Below are 25298 nucleotides of genomic sequence, written 5' to 3' on the forward strand. Positions count from 1 at the left end.
AGTCTTTTTCCCTAGCCAGTCTGGGTTAGGTGAAAGGCTTGATATCCACCTGCCGTCTGCAGGCCATTCCCTGCCTGGCTCCCCGTCAAGTAAGTCTGATGTTACACTTTGATAAATAACTTTTGATCATCATCTCCTTCTTGCCACTTTCTTTACCTGAGGTATTCTATCCTCTTTCCCCTGAAGAGGCACTAGCATGATCTGCCTTGAAGTATTTGTTATCCCCTCAAAATTTGCCAGCTAATCCCCCCAGGCTCGTCATCTGGAGGACACCTGCTTTCACACTCCATTTCTTGCCTGCCTTCTCCTGTATATCATCCAGGATTCCTGCTTCTAGCAAAAGCCTTGAATTTATTTTATCTTAGGTTTACTCAGGGTGTGATAGAGTGTACTTCTCTCCTCCCCCTCAGAGCAGAAGCCATTTGCTGTGATAACATTATCTTCTGGTGTCATTTCTGTGTGAATAGTCCCAACGTAGCTGGTCAAGAGAAAGCCATTTCACAGCCTTCCTGTTACTGCTACCCAGGATCAACCACCCAGGGAATCGCCTCTGGGATCCCCTCTCTGACAGTGGGCACCAGCAAATATATCCAAGAAACTCCTCAGTGGACAGCTGCAGAATAGCCTACACCAGAGTGAAGTTCTTTTGATATTTGCCTGATGTCTTGAAGAAGAACTTATCTCTCCCAGTAGAAAAAAAGGCTGTAGAAACTCAAATGAAACATACGTTCTCTTTTCCCTTAAATACATCCAGTCCCCACTTTCAATGCTGCCAAGGCCTTGCCTTTTATTCCCAGGACCCCCACAGGTTAGCGTGTTGGTAGGGATTTCCTTGTGCAGGATTTCAATCTCTTGCCTTTCAAATTTCCTAGATGTCCTTTTGTCTGCTGTTATGAGACTGCACGTAAGACCATCTCATTTACTGTTTTAGGATAAAGAGACTGATTTTTTCCTTTTCTTCCCTATTGCTTGGAAATAGAGCCCACACAAGGGATGAGGAAGGCAGATACTGCATGGAGACCCTTCACCAAGCCTGCTGCCTCGTCATGCCTTCCCTTCCACCCAACATGGGGCTCAGGTTCGTGCTGATCTGGCAGCTGCTTGGCCGCCAGTGCCATCTGGTGACTTCACCCAGTCCCGAGAAGGCGTCTTGCTGAAGTGTTGCCAACTGACTTGGGGCTGAAGGGAGGAACGAAAATAGAGCTCTGCACAGTGGTGAAGGACGTGATCTCTAAAGCTAGGTGGGGATGGATAGTATCAACAGTAGGAGTAAGTGTGATCAACACATTTCAGTCTGCACTGGGCTGCACACTCTGCCAAATTCAGGAGTTCCCCTATGAGTACTGGGGAAAGCAGGAGGTAGAGGAAAGCCTGCGCTCTCTGATCCCACTCGTCTGCTCATTAGAAGCCAGGTGGAGTGACACAGCTCCAGGGATGGTTGATAGGTGTACCCAAAGCCCAAATCCTCACAAGCAGTCCCTAGTATGCTCTTCAAGAGTAGCTTTCCATGCTCTTTAAGGCCTGTTGCGCCTGGCTCTGCAGCACACAGAGCATAGCCAGCTCTCCTAAATCTCAAGTGACAGTCAAAAGGATGGGCAGTCAAAATGGGCCTGAGGAGCCTGGCGAGGTTTGATCTCAGTGCATCAGGATGTGGACTGGAAGCTGGATAATAACACGCTGACAGACGAAATCCTCAGAAGGGGCCAAGTACAGCTGCCCACCACAATCCCACAATACGCCTGCTGACAAGAAGATCCATGCTCCAGCTGAGGTTTAGAGAGGCATGAAGGGGAGAGGGTGTCCCAGTGCCAAATAACATTTTTGCAAGCAGGCTACAAGAAGTGGAGTCCAGCTGACTGTGTGGGAGCAGACAGCTGGCGGAGAGGCACAGCCTTGAGTCCTGTCTGTTGGTGACATTCACCAGGCACATGGTGACAGCAGCGGTGGGACACACTATATCTCTGACTCCTGGCAGGGAAGAAGATGCTGAGTTCCTCAATGCTTAAATCTTGCTAAAAGCCATATTTCTCCATTAAAGTCGCTTCCAGGGATATTTCAGCTGGAATTTTTGCTGTACAGCCCCTTGGCAGGCTTGAGCTGGGTCAAAGAGACTGGGCTTTGGGATGGGCTAGAAGAATTCCCCTCATTTCACTGTCTGCAGGAAGGAGCATGTTCAGGCCAGGGATGGTGAGGACTGGTCCCCAGGTCACAAGATCCTTGCTCTCTGCAGCTGCCAGAGCAGCTCCTTTGCATGGGGACTCCAGAGTTTCAGGATCTTTTTCCATTGCTTTTCCATTTTTAGGGAGCCTGATGAATATTAGTGTCTTTAGCATGTCGTCTTTGGGCGGAGCTGAAATAAGAGGAATGGAAGGACAGGCTGGAAGTATTATTGATTCTGGTTAGAAACAGCACATTGGAGGTCATTTGCAGGAGACTGTGTCCTTGCAAGGAAAATTTCGAGATCATAGTGGTTTTGGCAAGGACAATCTGAAGTCCAGAAAGTTGAACTTTTGAGCTCTCCATCAGTGGTTACGAGATTCACTTTTCAGTTACGCATGTATTTTTCCTACACAATCTCTGACAGGTAGAGAAAGTTATTACAGCTGTTTTGCAGACAAGGAACTAAGCCTACGAGTAACTAAATGTCTTCTCTAAGGTTAATAAGCCATTTGTGGCATTACAGAAAACTGTACGGCGTTCTTGATGCTGCCCAAGACATTAAGCCCTCTTTCTTCTAACCAAACCTGTCTGAGCCCTGACAAATGGCTGCACAGGCATGTATTTTTCAAATTGTTTTCTTACCCTTTTCATATTTTACAGAAGAATCACAGGTAAAACAGAAGCAGAAGTAGCCTGAATTCAACTCTTCTGGCATAAATTACACTGACGGCAATTTGACTTTAACTCCCATCTGTACTGTCGCGCCCCTACCCACAAGCATGAGTCACGCTAAGCAATAAATAATAGCTAAATCCTTCTGCCTCGATAGGTGATTTTGAGGATTTTCTCTCTGTGTACACATGAGCTATGGTGCTATAGCCTGATGATGTATTGTAGCTATTAATTTTGGGAGGTGAAGCTTTTTCATCATTAATGTCCAACCTGAACACAGGAATTTATTAGGCTGTTTGGGAGGCAAATGCACAGCCTTCTCACTGGTATGAAGTGGTATACCTCATTGGTTTTTTGGATTTTTTTTTCCCTTTTATTGGCTCAAGGCAACATTAGTGCTCAAGGCAACATTAGTTTCCAAGGCTCGGTACTCCAGCTACTGTTATGCCTTCTCCTCTCCATTCCTTTCTGACCTTCATCCTCCCACCCCCTGCCTTGTCCTGCCTTCTTTGCTATATCTCATGCTCTGCTGTTGCTTTCTCTCATTCCTTGGCTCCTGCAGTTTCTGCTCCTTGTTTCAGTGGTTTCCTCTATTCCTCCTCTTCCTCTTCTATTCAACAGAGGCATGAACAGTGTTTCAGAAGACTATGAGCCAGTAGATGACCCGTGGCACAGCTGAGAACCACATGACTTTACGCTGTCAAGATACTGCCCAGGCTTAAGGCTCTGTGTAAATAAGCTGCTCTTGCAAGGAGCTATCCTAAAGACTCCTGCAGGAACAAGAAAGGAATATGGGATGCTTGGGAAAAAACACTGCCAAGCAATCCACCTTTCCATAACATGAGGGAGCCCACTATATGTGCTCAAATTAGCCGTACTCCTCTTCTGCTGTATAGTGCACAAAAAACTGCCAGGGGCTCTTTTGAGTTGAAAGTCTCCATATGGGTATAAAACACGAGTATAAATGTAGTGTTGCTATATGTGAGTTCTTATGTTACTGTTAAGTCAGTGCCAACATATTCCAGGCCCTATGGCAATTTTAGTTTGTGCATCTAGTCAATGAAAAAAAAAAAGAAATCTATTTTTGTGATTTTCTGCAAGATGCTTGTTTCAAAAGCAGGTTCTTCAAAGATCCAGAAATCTGAGATATTCAAGGTATAGTCTCCCAGCTAAGACAGGCTTTGCAAATTGCCTTCTTACAGAAGAAAAAATCACTTTGTGGGTATGTTTTGTTTGTGCTGCAGTGATATATGTGATGCACATAGTGAATTTGATAACCAGATAATGGAATCTGTTGAATGATCCTAGATGCTACAAAGTTCAGGTCTCCTCAGTAGTGTTTCATATCCAAAAAATGGTCAAACTAATCAAAATGCTATGAAAATGGATGGAACAAAAGCAATTGCTCCAGTATTTTCCCTGCTAAATAACCTTGAAAGGAGTCTCAGAGTGCACATCTCTTTAAATCTGCTGCCGCTTGCACTTGTATTTCTCCATAGGCAAGGTGCATAGCGAACAGTGCATTTGCAATTTTGAAAGCTTTTCTGGCCACAAAACAATTGTATTGGCAGGCTTACGCAAAAAAAGAAAGAGACTGAATTTAGTTTGAGAACCACCTCTCTTATTTGATCTCAATCTTAGCATTGTAATAACGGTGCTCCTCAGACTTGATCTTTGAGCAGCCCCGAAGGGAAACGTAAATACCAAACCTATTAAAGAGCACGATGGAAGCATAAGGTTGGCTGTGACTGAGACAGGCTGCGGCACGGGGGCTTTCTTGGAATGAGCCTGAATTCTGGCATGGCCAGTGCCTGGGTACACTTCACGGGAGCTGGCAAGCAGCTGTCTCTAGAGACTGATGCCTGAGCATCCCAGGCTGGGAAAGAGCTGTTCCCGATAATAGGAATGGTTCCCTGCAGGGAGATCTCTCAGCCTGTGGAAATGTCTCTGCTAGAGCCCTTTCTTAACATGCTCCAATACCATGGTGCAAAACAGGAGGCAACAACCCTGCAAGGGCTGCTGTGAGGTGCATTAAATGATTTGTCCTTTTGTCTCCAGTTTGTGGGGAGGTTTGTTGGTCCCTCAGCAACGGGAAGGTAATCCCGGACAATAACTGATGATGTTCTTCAGTATCTGAAACACTACAGTCATTTCCCATTTGAGACAGGAGATGATGAGACATTGCACCCTGGCCACAGCAGTGTGGCAACTCTGGGCAAAGAGTGATTTTGTGGCACAGCACAGTGAAGACACCTTGGCTGCGTGGAGCCAAAGGAGAGGGGGAGCTTCAGGCTTTGGCAAGGCAGAAAGGAGGGAAGGACAAGAGCAGGGAGTGCTGGGGGGAACAGACGCAGCAGACATGGACACTGCTCTGTTAGCTAGACGCAGGAGAAAGAATGAGGTATTTAATAACGATACTTGCTGAAATAAAATCTCTTCTGAAAGAAAGCAGTATTCAGAAATCACTCAGAGTTGTGTCTGCTTTCATGACTGTCACTGGAGCAAATCTATTCATCACAGCCATGTAATAATGAATTAGTTAATTAAGTGGCTCATTATTTAATAACACAGATTGCAAGTGTGATGAAATAAAAGTCCCCTTTGTAGCTAGAGGCACATCTTTGCCAATAAGCTAAGCAGTTCATAGTTAATCAGGCGTGTTTGCTGTCTGACACAGGCAGGACTTGCTGAATTGCAGGCAGTTTATTTCCAAGGTTATTGCTTACACTCATCTCTGGGAGCTTGTCAGGGCCTCCAAGCCTGGTAAGGTCGGACCTAATAAGCTGTCCAAGGGCAAACACACATAGAAATGTTCAAACTCATTAGAGGGCACCAGGGCACCGTTGTTTCTGAATCAACACTTAATTACCTGTTGGTTTATGCTGCCAGGTGCAATGCTGATAGAGAGGTTGGTTTATTAATAAGCAGTAAAGCCTCGAAGACTCTAGCTCTCTATGATATTTAAAATGACAAGGACATAACAGAAACATGCACTGGAGGTTTGGCACTGATCACCTGGCTTCCCCAGGTGATCTTGGGAAAGCTTCTTCATTTACATCTACATTGGGACATCTTGGAGTATTCCTTGGTATCCAGGTCAGGGTTTGTGCCTCAGCTCCACGTTAGGAAAAGATTTGTGGAGCAGCAAGGCTTACCTTTATCTTGGTCATCATGTCAAAGATAGCTAGGTGTGAAGGTTGGAAGGAGGACTTACCTTGCTGGTCTACAGGGGCCCCAGGAGTATGGGACACAGTGCACAGCATTTCCATTTCAGTGCTCAGATGAAGCTTTAGTCTCTCTCTGCCCTGGGTCATGATGTGCAAAACAAACCTAAGAACTTTTCCGAGCCTTGCATAGGAGCTGTGAGCACTGTAGGCTGCTTAGGTACTACGATAAGGGGAGAGGAGGAGAAGAGGAAATAGATATCTAGGAAAAGTTTAGAGATCATCAGTATTTTCTCAGCTAAAAGTTTGTTAATCTCAATATGATGGCCAAATTCCAGTTCAGGTGTATGCATTTCTAAGTTTTCTTCAGGTAAATTATCATCCTCACGAAACTCTGGCACTTGACACCAGACACTCCTCTCCCACCAGTCCTCCTGCTGTGATTCTCCCCCATCCTCCATGGTTTTGTTCTTTTCCCCTTCACCACCTCCCTTCTGACTAAGCTCTCAGCTGCGATTTCTCCCTGCTTTTGCTCCTTGAAGCAAGTCTGTTCATTATTTATTAGCTACCACACTCTTATACCATCTGTCTCGACTCATTATCCGTATTCAGCTTGTCAAATTGACCTTTTATGGCCTTTCTCTGGAATCCTAATGTGTAGTCTGTCCCTCCTTATATAGCTTTGTGCTGCTAAGCCATTGCTTTCCAACTCCTATTATTAAACATTCTTCTCTGTATCTCACGAACACCCAACTTGCTAGTCTGCGTCCTTAACTTCAGAAAAGCTGTTTATTCTGCTTGACTGATGCTTGTTCCTTGTTTCATCTGCTACACATTCACTGCGCCAGCTTGCTGCAGCACATACTGTCTTAGATATGACCTTTAAAGCATCTGCACCAACAGAATATCAGGCTTTAAGATACAATCTCCCCTTAAGAATCTGGGGGCATTTCTGTCCCTGAGTTCATAACACAACATGGTGGATTACAAGTTAAGTTCAGCCCACAGCCACTTCGCCGTGAAAGTCACCACCACATAAGGCAATGGCATTTTAGTGCCCGATGTGCTGGAAACTAGAAATCTCCCCCAGTGCGCTTGGGATGGGAGGGTATGAAAAACCGTAACGGCATTAGAGCAATACAGCGAGATTCTTACTTAACATAAATCAGGATGGCTCAATCAAACACAACTGAACTATTCATGTTCATACCATGTCCAGCTCTGCCCCCAAATTCATGAGCTATTGTAAATGCCTCATCTTCAAACATTATAGCTTCTCTTCACAGGAAAATTTGTTGCTGTAGCAAAGTAATGCAGACTCCGGGACCACATCACACAGTAGGTATTTTGCCGTGGTGGCATATACATGGTATGCACCCACACAGAAATGTGTAAAAACCACCACAGATCAATAGAGATTATCCAGAAACTGTAAGACGACTTAAGTTCAATAGACTCTGTAGCAGAGAATTTTGAACTAAAATGCTTTCTCTGTTAAATAATTAATCTGATCTACTGGTAGCACGCTAAATTGCTTCAGCTCTGTTTTCCCTTCATTTCTCAATATACCACGGCTGCGTCACCACTGATCTTCTTCCAATCTACATCGTGGGCAAAGTGAATAAATGAGTCCTGTCCCAGAGATCTCAGCAGCATCTTAGAGCAAATCAATGATTTTTACACTGAACACAGGACTTTTACCCTACGTGTCCTACCTATGCTGCAGGGGAGCAATCATTAGGTGCCATCCGTACTGCTGAATGCCAGTTCTTTGAACCAGATGACTTCAAGTCAATGACTTTGAAATATCTTGCTCTTCTTTTAACTCACAGCCACTAATACAAAATCTGTGGCACAGATAGCTTGCTTGATAAGCTCCATGGAGAGTTTTTGAACCTGTGTTACATATCTATCAAATAACTTCTTAACAATAAAAAAAAAGTCTCAGGAGAAACTTGTTTTTATCCTTAGTTTTCAATTAATGCAACGCTCTCCTCCGAAGCCACAACAAAAGACACCTCTTTATCCAGAGTTTAAAGCAAACTCTTTTTAAGGTAGGCCCTGCTACAGACTTTGATTTTTAAATCTCTTATTGTCCAGACCCAGTTAGCCTCCTGTAAGTATTTGCAGCCACAGTTGATTGTTGTAGCCATTAATACAGAACTTTGTACCTGAAAACCATAAATCGACATGCCCACATGCATAATCATGGTGTCTTTGGTGGCAGAGTAGTTCCTTTGTGCTGCCAGCTACCATATCACTGATTAAGAAAACTCATATACCTGCCTTGATTTTTCTGAACAAGAGCAGAAGAGAGAGCTAAGAAATTACATCTGGAGCTGACATCCCTCCAGATGCAAGGGGGTTCCAACCTGGGACCGTGATATGGTCCTCTCTCAAGAATTCTTGATGTTACAAGGACAAATTTTATTTCCAATCTTGTGAGACTGGAGAGCAAATGGGAGGAATCAGAAGGAATTTTTTTCCTAGTGGTGTATATAGTGCTTCCTTACCTGTCTACAATCATATATAAACTTGTATCCCAAGGGATGACCTGTATTTCCAAAAAAGAGACCAGGTCTTCAGCTGATTAAATCACACTGATTCACTGGCCAGTGTTCAGATCTGAGAACATCCTACTGGAAATTCCCCAGAGATTCATTTCTCATCAGCACCATGTGATTAGGATATTTGATGGAATGACAAAGTAAGGAAAGTGATTGCTGAAAACCTGCAAGAGATGTGACCCATTTTGATACAACCGCCCCCTTAAATAGAAATCAATAGTTTTTTTGACCGAGTGATTTTCCCCACAGCCCACTTCTTCCAAAAGTGTTTCAGAGTCGTATGCTCTAAGACCTTTCTCCCTGTCTCGTTATTATTTTGGCAGCAAAATAGAGTTGCAAAAAGTCAAGCAAGAATTAGTAAGGATTAGGGTTGAGCTTTAACAGAGATGGCCTGAGATGGGTTTATAATCCTTAGATATGAAGGTGAGAGCTGCTGTTATTACTAAACAGTAGGTGTCATTTTTTTTTTCCACAGGTTGTGCATCAATAATATGTCAGGGCTTCCATCCTTCCCTGTCCATTTCCCCCTTTATTCTGAGCACAATTTGGACCATTAATCCCCGTCCTTGCTCCTTGACTTCTCCTGGAGAAGCTGGCTGCTCATGGCTTGGACAAGTGCACTCTGCACTGGGTTAAAAACTGGCTGGACGGCCGAGCCCAGAGAGTGGTGGTGAATGGAGTCAAATCCAGTTGGCGGCTGGTCATGAGTGGTGTTCCCCAGGGCTCAGTCTTGGAGGTGGTCCTGTTCAATATCTTTATCAATGATCTGGACGAGAGGATCGAGTGCACCCTCAGTAAGTTTGCAGCTGACACCAAGTTGGGTGGAAGTGTCGATCTGCTGGAGGGTAGGAAGGCCCTGCAGAGGGACCTGGACAGGCTTGATCGTTGGGCCGGGGCCAACGGTATGAGATTCAGCAAGGCTCAGTGCTGGGTCCTGCACTTTGGTCACAACAACCCCAGGCAACACTACAGGCTTGGGGAGGAGTGGCTGGAGAGATGTCTGGTGGAAAAGGACCTGGAGGTGTTGGTTCACAGCCACCTGAACATGAGCCAGCAGTGTGCTCAGGTGGCCAAGAGGGCCAATGGCATCCTAGCTTGTATCAGAAATACTGTGGCCAGCAGGACCAGGATGGTGATAGTACCCCTGTATTCAGCACTGGTGAGGCCACACCTCGAGTACTGTGTTTAGTTTTGGGCCCCTCACTACAAGAAGGACATTGAGGTGCTGGAGCGCGTCCAGAGAAGGGCAACGAAGTTGGTGAAGGGTCTAGAGCACAAGTCTTATGAGGAGCGGCTGAGGGAGCTGGGGTTGTTTAGTTTGGAGAAGAGGAGGCTGAGGGGAGACCTTACTGCTCTCTACAACTACCTGAAAGAAGGTTGTAGTGAGGTGGGGGTTCGTCTCTTCTCCCAAGTAACAAGTGATAGGATAAGAGGAAAAGGTCTCAAGCTGCACCAGGGGAAGTTTAGGTTGGATATTAGGAAAAACTTCTTCACTGAAAGGGTAGTCAGGCACTGGAACAGGCTGCCCAGGGAAGTGGTTGAGTCTCCATCCCTGGAGGTATTTAGAAGATGGGTAGATGTGGTGCTTGAGGACATGGTTTAGTGGTGGACTTGGCAGTGATAGGTTAACGGTTGGACTCAATGATCTTAAAGGTCTTTTCCAACCTTAATGATTCTATGACTTGTGATTTCACTTGGTTTCTACCTCTCTGCATTACAAGCCCTCTCATTTCCTTTTTCTAACTTCACTCACATATATATTCTGTCCAGATCTTACTGCTTTTCCCTCTGCAGGATCCCTGGCAAGAACCCAGCCTTGCCATCTGTCCAGGAAAATGATGATACTGCTCAGCTCTCTTCTGGATGTTGAATTGTGTGGCTGCAGCAGCAATGTTAATGTTAGCAAAAAAAAAAAAAAAAAGTATAATCAGAGCCCTGTGGAAGAAAAGCCCTTTTCTGCCTCACAGCACAGAGGTTAGATACTTCTAGTCATATGCATATAACTGGCAGGATTACTTTTCCTATATTATATTTCTGTATATTGCCTTCTTAAAGATGCACCTGAGATGATATTATACTCATGAAAGTAAATCGGAGAGTTTCTGATGCAATTTATGTTGACAAGAAAATGCCAGTTTTTCAAAACCTGAATTTTTAGGGGAAAAAAAATTCAGTTTCAACAAATGTTTCTAATAAAAAAATGGATCAAGCAGCTGACACGCTGGCTAAATTAAATGTTTGGTTTTCAGTTTGAAACAACTCTCCATGCACCTGCCTGTTTTTCTTGTGCCAGTGAAAAGGGCAACCTTTTACAGTGCAAGATGAAACATTTTTAATGGACCTGATCTGAAAGTATGATTTTTGTGAATTATGGGGTTGCAGACTAATTTTTTGGGTGTTTTGGTTTTTTTTTTTTTTTGGTTATTTATACTGGTTGGAAAGAGGGAAAGTTTCAAAATTCTCCTGAGGGAAAATAGCAGTTTTCTTGGTTAAAAAAAAAAAGGTTAGACTGCAAGAGTTCAGTGAAAAGCTGACAAGGACTCTGGGCAAACCACTTACTTTTCCTGGGCCTCAGCTGTGAAGCAGGGAGCACAGGGACTTCTTTTCTCCAATTTCTGGTTTATTTAGGCTTTTGGGGGCACAAGTTGCCATCTATTCATATAACCACAGCTGCAATGGGTTTGAGCCACCAATCTGCAAGTCACACCAGAGGAAGGCTGGGCTGTTCCCATGTGCAGTTGAGAGGGACACAAAAATGCCAAGAAGCCAAGCGACAGACCCAAGGGTGCTCAGCCTGCAGCAGAGAGCTGCGTCTCAGGCACTGCAACACTCCACCTCCATCTAGCACTGTGGCGATCAGACCTTGCTACAGTCTTCAGTCTGTCTAATAATATTTGTGCAATTGTTGGCTGCCTGAAATCCAGGATACTGCTCCCCTAGGAGCTGTGAGTTAAGCATCTCAAAAATCTGGTCCTTCCTGCGTACAAATGGCTCCATTAATTGCATCCTCATTAAGAGTCTGAGATTGGAACTTCACAAAAACCTATCATCTGCACCATTTCCTTTCTCTTTTCAATGAGGAAAATTTCCTCTCAGGAATTTTTTTTACAGTCAGCTTTATGACTGCAGGGTGTCCTTATGGTCACTGTAGGATCTGGGCATCTTCCCGTTGCTGCCAGCGGAAAGCAGCTCTAGGGGTGAGGATGTTTTGCTAGAGGACTTGTCCTTCAGGCAGAATTTTAAACTGCTCTGCCATCTGTTTTACAGGGATTATTCTGGTGAATGCTAAATATCCTTTGAAAGCATTTTTATAGTGCCCCTGTACTGCTCCTTATCCTTAGCATTCATATAACCTCTTCCTTCAGCTGTTGACTTTGAGAGCTTTCTTGCATGCTTTGAGCATGCAAAGGCAAAGAAGAAGGATCTGGATTTCAGCTATTAGCCTTGGCTCTCTCCCCATTGCACACATACATGCACCCACAGCTCCCTTCATTTCTGGATCCCACAAAGCAACAACCTTGCTCTCTTTTCCAGAAACTCCCTCATGCCCCAAGATTCAATGTATTTCGTAAGAAATCACCGCGCCTTAGAAATTAGCTGCCCTGCTCACTAATTTGCTATAAGGTCTATTCTCTGATAAAGCTCAGCTCTAACAAGCCCTGGACTCCTGCACTTTCTTCATTTGGTGCATAGTACAAGAAACTCCCCCTTACCTGCATGCCCTCTTAACTCTGTTGCCCTTCAGCCCGCAGTTTATCACCTGAGCATGCCAGGCACCTCCCTGATATGCTCTTTCACAAGGGCAAACACAGGTGTTAAGCTGCTCTGCTTAAAGGTCCTTTTTCCTAGAGTAGATACCTTTTCTATTATGAGTATATCCAAGACTTTAGGTTACTATTTTAAGTTGCAGAGCCCAAATGACCAAATTCCTGGCTAAGTGTGCAACATCTGAGCTGACTAAAGAGCCAAGGAGTGCAAGAAAACTGCAAGGTGAATAGTGTGTATTAAAGAGTTGCTGTTAAATAAATTAGAGTGTGCAAGATGCAGGACTAAGTGAAGGATGCTTGCTAGCATCAGGATAACTGATGAGATAGACCTGTGTGGAAATAAGATTATAGTAAATATCAATCAGAATATAGAGAAAAAGCTCTAGTGCAAAAATTACTTAGAAGAGAAGAAAAAGCAAGGTAATGTATTGAGAAATAAGTACTGGGCTATGCACAATTACAAGCAAGGAAAGGAACTGTATTCCCAGGTACTTTATGGTTTTGTGTCCAAAGCTCAGTTCAACGGGCTACTTTGGGAAGACCCAGAATGAGACTTTCCTGCCTCTACCCCTCCCTCCCCTGCAGACTTTGCCTTATGGAGTCTTACATTTGTTGTGTGTTTAAACCTCGCTTGAACGTCGCAGGGAAGTAGCTGTCAGTTTAAAAGGGCCCAAGGTTGTAATAGGCTCGATGTGATGTGTATATTTGTCTCAAGCTCTCATCCATCGCTGTGAAGGGTAATTATAGCAATCCAATCCTGCAATCTTTATGAGAAGTCATGATTTTGCATCAAAGTGCTAAATGGGGCTGCTAACATGAGTAAGTGCAGCTCAGCTCGAGTGAAAGGGTGTTAAAGAATCAGGTCTAGAGTGAATCAGCCTGTGCGTACAAGTAGTGTAAAGTATCAAAGCAAAGCACTCGAGTCCTAAGTCACAGCCTGCCTCTGGGCACTGCCGCTTCTCCTAGGGTGATCCCAGAAAAAAATCCATCCTACAAACTGAATGGGAACCCGGAGACTACTATTTGTTGTGACCTTTTTTCTGAATTACATGTTCTTCCCCACACAGGTGGCTGTCACTTGTCTATGAGACTCGTCAGCTTATGCCTTTATTTCCTATGCTGCCCAAGATGTAAGTGATCCCATACAGCAAATAACAATCTTTGTGTATCAGTGAAAAAGCACAGATGCTCGGTAGGTCTTTTCTCAGTTTGTGAGCTTCTTTGGTCCTGTTATTGTAGGAGGTGAAGAGCCCAGCTTCCAGCCTTGGCAGCTCTTTAATAGAGAATGAAAAGATTTCCAGTGTTTGGTCTTCAAGAACATACTTTTGCCTTTTGAAAAAGTAGGTGTAAGGCTAGGGGTAAGGTCTGTGGAGACCTGGAATCTGATCAGTTCTGTTATTGATCATTAGTATTATTATTACTTCATTTCCTAAGAAGAGTTTTCAATCCACTTTTGTAGCAACCAGAAAGGGACAAAAACAGTGAGGTCACTGCAGTTCCTGCTCTGACGTTTGAGGTGGCTTTGAAACATAACCTGCCAACACATGATATTTAAAGACTTCCAAAGCAAGGTCTAATGTTCCTTAGCATATATTGTGTTTTTTTTTTCTTTTTTTTTAAAAAAGGCCCTTTCCCCTACTTTTTAAAAGAATATATGTCTCCATGGAACTACATTTTTACTGCTTTGGAGAACATGATGTTCAGTCATGACACAAGTCTTTGTAATCAAGAAAGTTACTTCAAGACTGGGAGGTTCTAAGACTCAAAAGTGCTCTTGGATTTATTTAGCCATTAATGGTGACACTCCAGCATTGAAACAAGAGCTGTAAAAGCCACTTAAGTGCTTCTGAAGGCTGCCAGATGTATCGACTCCCCTGCACATTAACACCTCCATTGCGGACGCAAATACTTCTCTTTATTGCTACCTGCACTGTAGTCCCCTGATCTTTCTAACCTGATCAGAATGCCCTTGGGATTTTTTAAATTTTTTTTTTACTTTATTGGTTGCTCTTTGTCAGCTCTGGAAGAATGCCCTGCTGCCTTTTTAACTTCATGCAAAATGTATTGTGTGATTCAGCGTAAAGAAAGGGAAGAGGAAACACGTTGAACGCAGTGACAAATGGCAGAGGGGTCAGAGAAAAGGAAGGTGCTCTGGCAGGGCCTGCAGAGGCCGTATCATAATTATGTGCCATAAATATATAGGTAACTAAACAGAAATGCAGGGGAAGCTTTTATGAAGTTTCTTGGAGCAGCTCCCATGAACAGCAGAGGCAAGGCATGGCCGTGACTCCACGCAGAGAAGTCAAGCCTCTGCTCTTTCCTTATCCTGAACATTTGGGCTACCAAAGAGTCACAGCATTTGCAGAAGGAGTGATGCCCTTCTGAGCATTTTGTGAGAGTGCTTCTACTGAATTTCTCCTCTGAAGTAATTTTAGCTGCATGTTGTTTAAACCCATACTGTCTGCCAAATAAGATCCCGAAGTGCAGAGGTAGCACTGTTATTTACAGTGTGTGCATTTGTGTACTTCTATAGGTCAACTGACTGTGTAGGTACCAGCGCCCACATATATACAGACGTGTGCCTGCCCATGTCATTTCATAGCTCATTTACACTTTATTTAGGCAAGTAGCTCAAAGCTTGAAGTGAAGTCCACATTTTGTGCATGCCTACGCTGTGCTGGCTCCTCTAGCATGACTCAGTTTCCCATGTGAGTCTTCTTTCAAACTTCTTGTCTACAGCTGTGTGCAGCAGCAAATGCAGGAGAAGACTGGAGAGCCAGCTGGCTGAAAACTGCTTGAAAAATAATGGAAATCAGGTGTCCAAAATGAGAATGTGTTTAGATGTGACTTGGCTTCCCTTGGTTTTCCCTGCAGAGAGCAGTGATTCCATATTAGCTTTGGTTTTTGCTCTCTGTGAAAATCATCCTCCGTTGATGGTTAGATATGGGAGGAACAGAGCTTGGTGTGACTTTTGGTGACTTTATCTTGGCAGACACTGCGTTTTAGTTGTACGTCTGTCATACAGACGGAGAGACACTAGGGAAAAAAAAAAGAAGCTGTTAAATAAAATTAAGTTTGGGATCTGGATGAAAAAGAAAACCAAGCTCATATTTTGTGTCATTATGATGTTAGCCAGTTGTAGGTATCAGGGATGAGTGTGCTCTGGGTAGATGGATAGAAACATATTTATCAGCCTGAGAGCTCTGTTCCAGCAGCCCAGCTCAGTACTGTTCTGCTCCCTGTAGAAACCAGCACCCATGTGGGTGGCGTGACTTCTGGGAACGACAGAAATTGGGACCACACATTGCTTTACATTCTGCTTTAGGTTCCCACTTTTAACTTGGTAATTTTTAATGCTCTTTTTCGTTCTGAGGCTTTGGGTTTCGACAATGCAAAAACATTCCTCAAACACTCTGTTGCCATTTTTTTTGATGGAAAAGCATGTATTCAAAATGTTGGGCATTAAACTCAATGCATGTGTGCTTGCAAGCTTACTGCTGTCTCATTGCTATTGTTTCCTCTTTGTCAGGACATGACCTTCACCACCACAATGAATCAGGAAAAACCTGTCAAATCCTCCTAGCTCCCTGGCTGTGCAATTTGCTGTTCCCTTGCTGTTCACCAGACAGCAGCTCTTCCCACCCAAAGCACAGAAGAAGCCAGCAAGTCACAAATGACAGCTGAAAAGTGAAGCGTTATCAAAAGCTGTGTGAGACTCTGTCAGAGAGAAACTTTATATAGTAATTCTCCTTCTGGGCCTGGGAAGCTGTGTATCCCCTCAGTTCCAAAGAACAGAGAGAAGATATGTTCCAGTAACCAATACCAGAAACTGCATAAATCAATACTCATATTACAGTATCTACACACAGTGATCTACAGCATTTAGAAATCTCTATTCAGAATGGATGATAGATATAGAAACACAAACCTCTATCAAGGTGGCAGGGAGGCAAACCAAGTTTCAGATGACTACAGGTACCAGGATGGTAACTATGAAGGGTACGCACCCAATGACAGCTACTATCGTGGCGGGGATGAGCCTGCTCATGAAGAAGATGCCCAGAGTGATGTTACAGAAGGCCATGATGAAGATGATGAGGTCTATGAGGGGGAGTACCAAGGGATCCCACACCCAGATGACATTAAAGAAAAGCAGAAGAAACGAGCTCCTGCCGTGGCTGATGAGTACAGAGACCGGGCTGACCTTATGGCAGAGAGGATGGAGGATGAGGAGCAACTTGCCCACCAGTACGAGAACATCATTGAGGAGTGTGGCCATGGACGCTTCCAGTGGACCCTCTTCTTTGTTTTAGGGTTGGCACTAATGGCAGATGGAGTGGAGGTGTTTGTGGTTGGATTTGTTCTTCCCAGCGCTGAGAAGGATATGTGCTTATCCAGTTCAAACAAAGGGATGCTAGGTAAGTGCCATTTGCACACAGCTCTTCTAATGCAGTAGACAGTAGCTAGAACATCTTTTTCTAGTGACCAGCTGATTTCAGGATCTTCTGATGACTCTCCCCTTGTGTTGTATGTCATGCATAATCATGGCTGGGTGGATCTGACTCAAGCGGGGTTTGCACGGTGCTGAGAAGGCAGCTACTCAAAAGCAGCAGAATTGCACCACATCTAAACCCACCTTATGAATGTGCTGTGGCCCCAGTACTGGTCACTGCAGGCTGGATCTGAACAAGGCAGCTCGCAGTCAGCAGGTCCACAGGGCAAAACCCATAGGGGTGTTCAGGGACAAATGAGTGCAAGGTTAAAGGTGGCTTTTCCTACTTGAGGACCCAGTGACTTTCAATCCTTTTAGAAACTAAATTGTAATGAGAAGTCCACAAAGCAGTACCATCCAGGTATGACAGTTATAAGAGATGGGGGTCTGTTTGCTCTGGGTCACTTCGCTGTTACATTGCAGCTGCTGATGCTGCCCTGCTCTCCAACATTTTCCACTTTGGATAGGTTCCCCTTTTCTTCAGCCCAAAGTCCCAACTGGAAGATCAGCTGTGCAGTCTGTTCCTTCTGCAAACTAACTTCTCAGTCAGAGCAGTTTGCTAGTACTTACTGGGTCAGCAGTAGCCTATGGAGGTTTCTTCTTAGGTCTGTGGAATGCAATTGATGTGCTGCACAGGGATTAAAGGCTGAGGCTACTGGCAACATCCCTTTTGCATCACCATTGACACACACTTCCCTGTGGTCAAAATACAAAGGCTTAGTTATTGCGAGTGAGACTGGGTGGAAAGGTTTGGATGAACAATTTTTTCCCTTCCCTTCCCTTATAAGCCAAAGACGGCAAAGTCTCCCAGATCTCCAAGAATTAGGAGAGTATTCAGCATGGGCCGTAGTGAGAGCCAGCTGTGCAATAGTATAGCACATCTGGAAGGAAAATAAAGTAGCTCTTGGAAGAACTGCTTTAGGAGGGGGATAGTGTGTCTGGATGGACACGTACCAGGGTTGTAGGGGAATCATCAGGGCCTGTAGTTCATACATTCTGGTCCAGAAGCCCTGTCTGATGCAAGGTAAATGCAGATTTTGGATTAGATCTCAGCCCTTGACTCCATTCTATTTGCATTATTTTTAAGTGACAAAGATGATAGAAAATTATCCTTATATAGGATATATATAGACCTCTCATCTTGGTGTTCTGATGTCCTAGACACTTTTCTCTTCTGTTTCTTCTTTTTTCTTCTCTGAACATGAAGGTGTTTATTTCCATAGTTAGCTAGTTTTGTACTTAGTTTCGTGTCTTAGAGTTTGCTAACTTTTTTTGCTTCACAAAGATTTTTTTTGCTTAAAAATTCTAGCTCAAAATATCTCAGGTCAGATATCTAAAAGCAAATTGCTCACAATTGAATCCTGATTTCAAAGGGACTTCCGAATTCACCAGCTCCCTATGGGACACCAGGCTGGGTGCCTTTCCAGTGATGAGACCTTTTATGAAAAGCAGGTCATTTATTTTGGTGGCTACATGAAAGCTGAAATCTTCTGAAACTCTGACACTATAAATATCTATCTCCATAGAGCTCAAGCTCTGGCAGGCACTCGAGTCAGAAAACTTCAAATGTCACAAGAAAATCTATCTTTGAAGTATTTCTGGCCCAAGCACAGGTAAAAATGAACAAGAAATCTCCCTAGAGAGCTTGTTCTGCTTTTTCCAGCTTAGTATTTGCAAGGCTGAAAGTTCAGGGTGTTCTGATAAGCTCTGAATAAGCAAGGAGACATTTGAGTCTGTATCCAACCCCAGCTCCAGCCTCCCGCACATTAACCAAGCTAATCTGGAATTGCTCATTAGGGGAAGAGCACTCTTCTCGCTGCCTTTCCTGCCCACTTTTAAAGACAACTTTTGAGAACCTGGTTTTGCAGAACAATTTCCTCTGTCCTTAGCTTGTTTGTTTGGGGGATCCGCTCTCAAAGCTTGTATTCACACTATTTTGTGGCTTAAATATGAGGAAAAAAAAAGAATTTTCCTAAAAACAAGGAAAGTTGATTCATCTCAGTTTGAGGCAGAGAACAAAGTGGGTATTTATGGTAGCATGCAGTTGTTACTGATTGGTGTTGTACAGGAGGCAGGTCTCTGACTCAGTCCGTCTTATTTGTTAAACACACTTTTGTGTCTGCTGGATATTCCTCTGCTGTAGGCTTCCTCTTGGACCTGAGGTTTGTGAGACGATCCTTTGTGAAAATGAATTAAGCTTGGCTTAGAAAGCTTCAGATTGCAGAGCGGTGCACTGGTATGAGTAATGAATACTCAAGGCATCAAGAAGTGAGGGTGCGAGGGGGCTGGAGCGGTACAGGGCTGCTGGGGGGTGTAAGAGAGGAAGAGAGCACATCTCTGGGTCTGGAGGAGGAGAGCTTTCTGCCAAACTAAGGGCAGCAGCGGGGAGCGGAGGGTGTTGGAGGTTTCGCGGGCAGCAGGGCAGTGCAGGGACACGGGGTTTGGGTGCAGAGCTGCCTCCAGCACAGCCTGGTGTCCCAAGTACTGCCCCTGCAAGAAGGTTTCATCCCTTTTCTGAGCAGCTGTGGGTACGTGGCATGGTAAGGACAGCCAGATATCAGCTCCCAAAGGGAAAGGCTGGGGAAGTGCTACTGATGGAAACAAGAACATAATCTTCCTCAAAACCTTTCCCGGATTAGCTTCAGCACCCATCCACCAGCAACTAGAAAAAGATATCTCCTAACAAAGCCCAGAGCCTCCAACACATGCTCATTTCCCTCGGGGTTTCCATTCCCTTGACGGTTGTGCTACTGCAAATCGATCTTGCTAATACTCGGGGTTCAATGATACTTATAGGTTGACTTGGCTCAATAACGGGTGGCAATCAAAGAGCTCTTCACCTCAATTTCTGCCTAATGTGCAGTGATGATCTTGTAAGAGTGTGTCTGCAGAGAATGAATGGAGCGCTGATTAGCGAAGGCACAGCTTTCCCTCAAATTATCATGAGATTTTAGGGATGCAGGGCCATCATCCACACCTGAGTTACTGCCCCTTACCTTATCCCCATGTACCAATAGATGTCTACAGACGAGCTCATGTTTATCTCAAGAGACCGTTCGTCTCAATGCATTTTTGCTAAGGAAACATAATCAGGTTATCCCAGGTGGAGTTAAGGTTGCTTCCAGGCCGCTGCAAACATTTAAACGCACGAGAAGGTCTCAGCCGTAACAAGAGAGGCCAGGAGGGAAAAAAAGGGGAAATAAATCAGTTAAGTAATCAAACTCTTGCAGAAATAGGAAGGGACAAATAAGAGAGCTAAAGCAGATGCCCCCTAAAGATCAATTTAGTGAAGTTCAGCGTCTGCTAAAAGGACATTAAATACTCTGTATATTGCGTATTTTCCCTGCCTCGGGAACCAAGCATGGAAAAATATCAAGGAAATTATGGCCAATTTATGCAAAAATTACAAATAAACAGATGCCCACAGTGTTTCATGAAATGTGTGAAATGAATATGACACATCTTAGAAAACGTTTACATTTTGTGCTGAAAATAAACATCTCACCATCAGATGCAAATTAACAGCTATTTTAGCCCTAACTATCCCTAGTGGGACAAAACACATATTGGAGTTTTTCTGTTATGCGAAATGCTATTTTGAAGATGATCATAGGGGTATTAAAAAAAAAAAAAAAAGAAACAACAACTGTATATATTTTAGCAGTTTAATTTCATCAGTTTTTATCACTAGTTGTTAAGAATAAGTTTGGTAACTTGTAACAACAATATTTTCAAGTATTCATTTGGTAAATCTGCTTTGCTGAGCTTTCACCAGCAGTAGTCATAATAATAATTAATTCCTTAAATTTACTGAAACAGAATATTCCTTTTCAGTGTAATGCATCCTTTGAGAAACAGATTTTTTTTTTTATTTGCTAAGGATAATCATATGAAGAGTCATAAAATTTGTATTTACTTATTTGCTGAAAGGCACACATGATCATTGTTTGGAGAAATATCGTATAAATTTATATCTTCAAGTGCTTTTAATCACCTCTCTGAAGACTAAATATTATATTTGCAAGCATAGAGCAGTAAGTACCCAGCAAGTATAAAAGATGGTGTCATAGTAATGTTTTAAACTTTTTCACATCCTGCATATAAAAAATGCAAGGCACGGTTAAAGCGTCAGCCTTCCCGGATCCCCAGAGCTGCAGTTGTGTTATCATCATTTCACAGTTCAGTAAACTGAGACAAGAACATTTTTAAGGGCTTTGCCCATAACTGCAAAACAGCCACACCAATGCTGAGCATAAAATCTGTCTTTCAGGCACACAGCTCTCTTTTTCTTTTTATGATTTAATAATAGTATTTTAAGGAGGATATCATCTTACAGACTCTTAGCCTAGCAATGTTAGATTAAAAAAAAAATAGAAGAAAAGATCCTATTAGTAATTATGCAGTTCTGTAGCAATTCGGGCTTGGCTGTGTGAGTCAGGTTAAATAGGATGTGTAACAATATCTCTGCTTTTAGTTGTGTGAAGAGGATAGTTTTTTATCAGCTGAGATGAAATCTGGCCTCAGCTTCTCATTGACCTGAATTCACCTGATATGACAGTAAATCCTAATCCCTTTGGCAGAGCTCAATGGCTTTTCTCCACTTCTTTTTTTTTCTGGATAAACACAGACAAGCCCAGCCATGGCTCCCTTGCTCTGCCGTGGCCCACGGCTGCCTGTTTTGCACCTCCACGGCCATGGACCCACAACATGGCAGCCGGCTAAACCCTGGTGAGACCTGCCTGTGTCCACGTCCCAAGCATCGGGCATGAATTCCTGGCTGCAAATTTGCTGTTGGGCAGAAATGCTCCTGCAGCCCAAGGAGTATCATCACCCCGAGCGGTAGGGAAATACTAGTGGAAAAAAGGGGATTTTTTGATTTGGGAACACCCCACACCTTGTGCAGGTCTGATATGGGGATGGCTGTGTCCCCGTTTATAGACACTGCAGGAATTTCATCTGACGAGAGCCAGCACGAACAGGTTTCCGTTTAACAGCAAAGGATTTGTTTGGCTTCCTCTGTTGAAAACTTTGCTTTAGCAGAGGGGTTGGGTGGGGGGAACCAGATGGTCCCATGAATATTGTAGTGATGGACAAGTCCTGTGGGGGGACTGTGAAGCCGGCTGAGTGTAAACAGCCACCCACGCTGTGCTGGCAGCGCTTGCTGAAGTGTTCGGTGTGCGTTGCCTCGCCAGTGCTGCGTCAAAGCACTCGTGGATTCACGCATCCACCTTTGGCTTTAACGTGCAGAATCCCCTCAGTCTCAGCAGCCAGATTCACCCGATGTCCACCCCCAGATCTCTGAAAACGGAATGCTGCCTTTCACATGGGTGATCTGTTTCTCAGTGGCAGAGCCATTAGCTGTAGATGAAGTCTCTCTGCTGGTACTTAATCAACAAGGCAAGTGCAATGAGACTACCCTTTCATTTGATTTCCGTTTACAAGATCAAGGAGATTCACGGGGAAAGCACTAATAAGCCTGCAAGGAAAAGCAGATAAGAAATTTCAGGAAGAAAGGGAAAAAAAGGCCACTCAGCCCTCAGTTCATCCTCTTCTGAGACTGTCCCCTGATCTGGGACACGCTGGCCATCGCTAGGGAAGACGACAGTCAGGACTAACATTGGTTTATTCCTCTCTTTAAATTACTTATGCACAATCAGGTCCCATGCCTTGCCTCATCCATCTCCCAAATCATCTAGATCTGACATGCAAAATTTTGTTTGTGTCCATAAAGTTCATCCATGTATAACAGATGCTACACTGGTAAGAGTGTTTGGATATTGTTTTTATTACAGTTTGAATTGCAAGATATATAAGGTCCTAATCCTGTTCTGTTGTCCAGATGCTTTCCCCCTTCAAAAGCCTTCTCTTTTACTGTAGGGCAGTACTGGTAGTGGTCTGGGCTTTGAAGGCAGGTAGGAGCTTTCACATTCCTGTGGCTGCTGGCTCCATGCAGACTTGTTAGCAGAGGTGAGACAACCCTGCACCCGGGCCCAGGCAGCCTCCTCACCTGCCTGATAGCCTGATAGTCCCAAGGACTCTGGGACTAATTCTTCCCATTCAGCTGGGTTTTCTTCTGCTTGAATTTTCCATTTATTCCCCGAGTCCTTGTCCTGACTTGAAAGGGATTCTTTTCAGATGTGCCTCATTTTTAAGAACTTTAATCCCATTAACTGCCAATGAAAGACATTCATGGTTGTGATGGAGATTTAGGTAAACCTTTAATTTTTTGTTTTCCTTCTGAAACTCTTACTTCTAAATGTATTGAAATAGTAAAAAGACAGCTCAGCACACACATAACCATGTCCTGTATCCGCCTTTCTTTATTCCTAGAAGTTCATCTTTTACGCCCACAATTCCTGTCCAACATGGAGCACACAACTTCAATGAAGGCTAATAAATTTCTTAGTGTGAAAATGCTGTATATGTTACCTCTTTTTTAGTGGGAATAAGTCCAGTCAGTGGTTGCATATTTTCCTTATAACTTCAACGTTGGATGAGTCATAACCCAAAATTTATCCTTAGAATTTCTGCTCTTTGGTTTTCCACAGATTTTATGGGAGGCTATTGCAGACTTTCCCACAGGCATTCATTATACTCCATTACTCGTGGAATAGTCTGCAAATAATGGCTTATTCAGAGTTGCCCTTAACATTTCACCTAACCACTGCATGTGTTGATTGGGAAGCTGAGCCCTCTTAGCACAGTCTAGGTCTGTGTGGTTTGAAGCCGAGGTTTGAAGTCAAGTTTCTGGTACAGACCGTTGTAATGTTCTTCTGTAGAATATTTGGTGGACACAGCAAAAGAAATACCAATTAGTGATCACTTTTCTTGGTCTAATCCTCCTTAAAAATTTTAGTTTTCTTGATACAAGCTGGATCTCTTTCAAAGGTAACAACCATCACTGTGTTCTTCAGAAGACTGTCTCTCCTGCATGGAGACTTTATGAGTAACTATTCCACTCCTCCCTGGGTCCCTGCCATCTTCTTGTTAATCCAGGACACAGCAATCTGCAAAGCCTGATGTTGTTCTGCACCTTGGGTCCCAAGATCCATCAGCTGACAGAGTGTTTTATAGCAGCTGCTCGAAAAGATTTAATGATATTGGCCAGAACATGCCGTCTTCCCAAAAGAGACCTCTCCATCATAATAAAATGTCCTGCTGATTTTGTTTCAGCCTTGAGGTAAACATTTCTATAACTGGAACCCTTCCCCTCAGAAACTGGCCAGGCGGACAGTCTCTGGTCGTACCTGAGGTTTCCTTTACTGCAGATTTTCATTGTTTTAAATTTCTAAGGGACACTACATCCATTGGTTTGTCACATACGATAACCAGTTAAAGCCACATCCTCTAAGTGAGTCTGTGACATTAACAGCTTTGCTGTTTTTTATGTTGCTCACTGTTTGATGGATGCTGTGTTGCAGAGATATAATCTTCCTTCCATCACAAGTTTGGGCTCCTCAGTCAGAATCTGCAGGGGTTTGCCCACAAAAGCAGCTCCATTCCACTTCTTGATGCCCAGTTTCAAACACTGCCACATCCCATGCTAAGCCCACTCTTCCCCTGGCCAGAGAGCCGGCTGCCCTGCCACCAGTTAGGGTACTCGGCTGCAATAAACCACCAGCTAGAAGATAGTAACAACTTCCTTCACCTCCTCCTGACCTGGGACATTTTCTGTTATTAAGAGGATTTGGATCAACATCTGCCATGCAGGGATTTTCTCCAGGAAAAAAAAAATTAACTCTGGCAGATCATTTTTTCTTCCTCATCGGGGTCTGGCGGCGTGGGCTGAGCTGTGCTGCAAGCCGCTCGCACGGTGCTGGCAGGGCTCGCTCTCAGATGGGTGGCTGCAATGCAGCAGTGAGTAGATACAGGGTGCATCGTCACTTCCGTCTGCTGGCTGTGATCAGAGCTGCTCCATTAAATGTAGCTCAGGAGCCAGGGTAAAAGCATTAAGCCTTACAGCACTGCATTAAGATTCTTCTTTCAGAAAGATTCTGGACTGAACCAGTTTTTTGCCTCAGCTCTCCCTTGTAATTTGCACTTCAGCAAACAAGCTGGAGACCAAAGTTAACAGAGGAGCAGATCCCAGATTCCCAGCTGTGTACGTCGCTTCTCTGACTGCTGCAGATCAGTATCTGAAACCTTTATGCACCTTCAGATCACCTCACCAGGACAGCTTGGGTGAGGAGGGTAGGGCAGAGAGTGTGGGTATTGATTGCACAGAGCCACATGCTTATGGTGGAGGTACAATTGCGCTGGCAAAATCCTGTGCCATGGTTCTGGGACAAAGGCTGTTAAGAGGCAAGAATGGAGTTTTTGCCTTTGACACACAAAATCCTGATTGCCCATTAGACCTCCTGTGGATAAAAAAGAAAGCAGAACTGTTCGCAGAGAGGTGACCCCACTGCCCTGCTATGGAACAGGGGAGATTTCAGAAGTCCAAACTTTTCCACTTCTGATCAACATGAGACAAGCA

At 44.0% G+C, this 25298-nt stretch overlaps 1 protein-coding gene across 3 annotated transcripts in view; it reads left to right on the forward strand.

Moving 5' to 3' along the window:
- SV2B (synaptic vesicle glycoprotein 2B) overlaps window positions 1-25298 on the forward strand; it is a 69079-nt gene that overhangs the window by 20287 nt on the left and 23494 nt on the right. For all 3 annotated transcript variants that reach the window (XM_087744608.1, XM_087744607.1, XM_009470063.2), the window contains one exon: window positions 15860-16748. In XM_087744608.1, the coding sequence (XP_087600734.1) occupies window positions 16232-16748 (517 nt within the window). In that variant the 5' untranslated portion in view covers window positions 15860-16231. The remainder of the gene's footprint in view (window positions 1-15859; window positions 16749-25298) is intronic.

The sequence above is a fragment of the Nipponia nippon genome, unplaced genomic scaffold, assembly GCF_047370975.1.
Source record: "Nipponia nippon isolate SJK-2023a ecotype South Korea unplaced genomic scaffold, ASM4737097v1 scaffold_9, whole genome shotgun sequence".
NCBI classification, from domain to species: Eukaryota; Metazoa; Chordata; class Aves; order Pelecaniformes; family Threskiornithidae; genus Nipponia; species Nipponia nippon.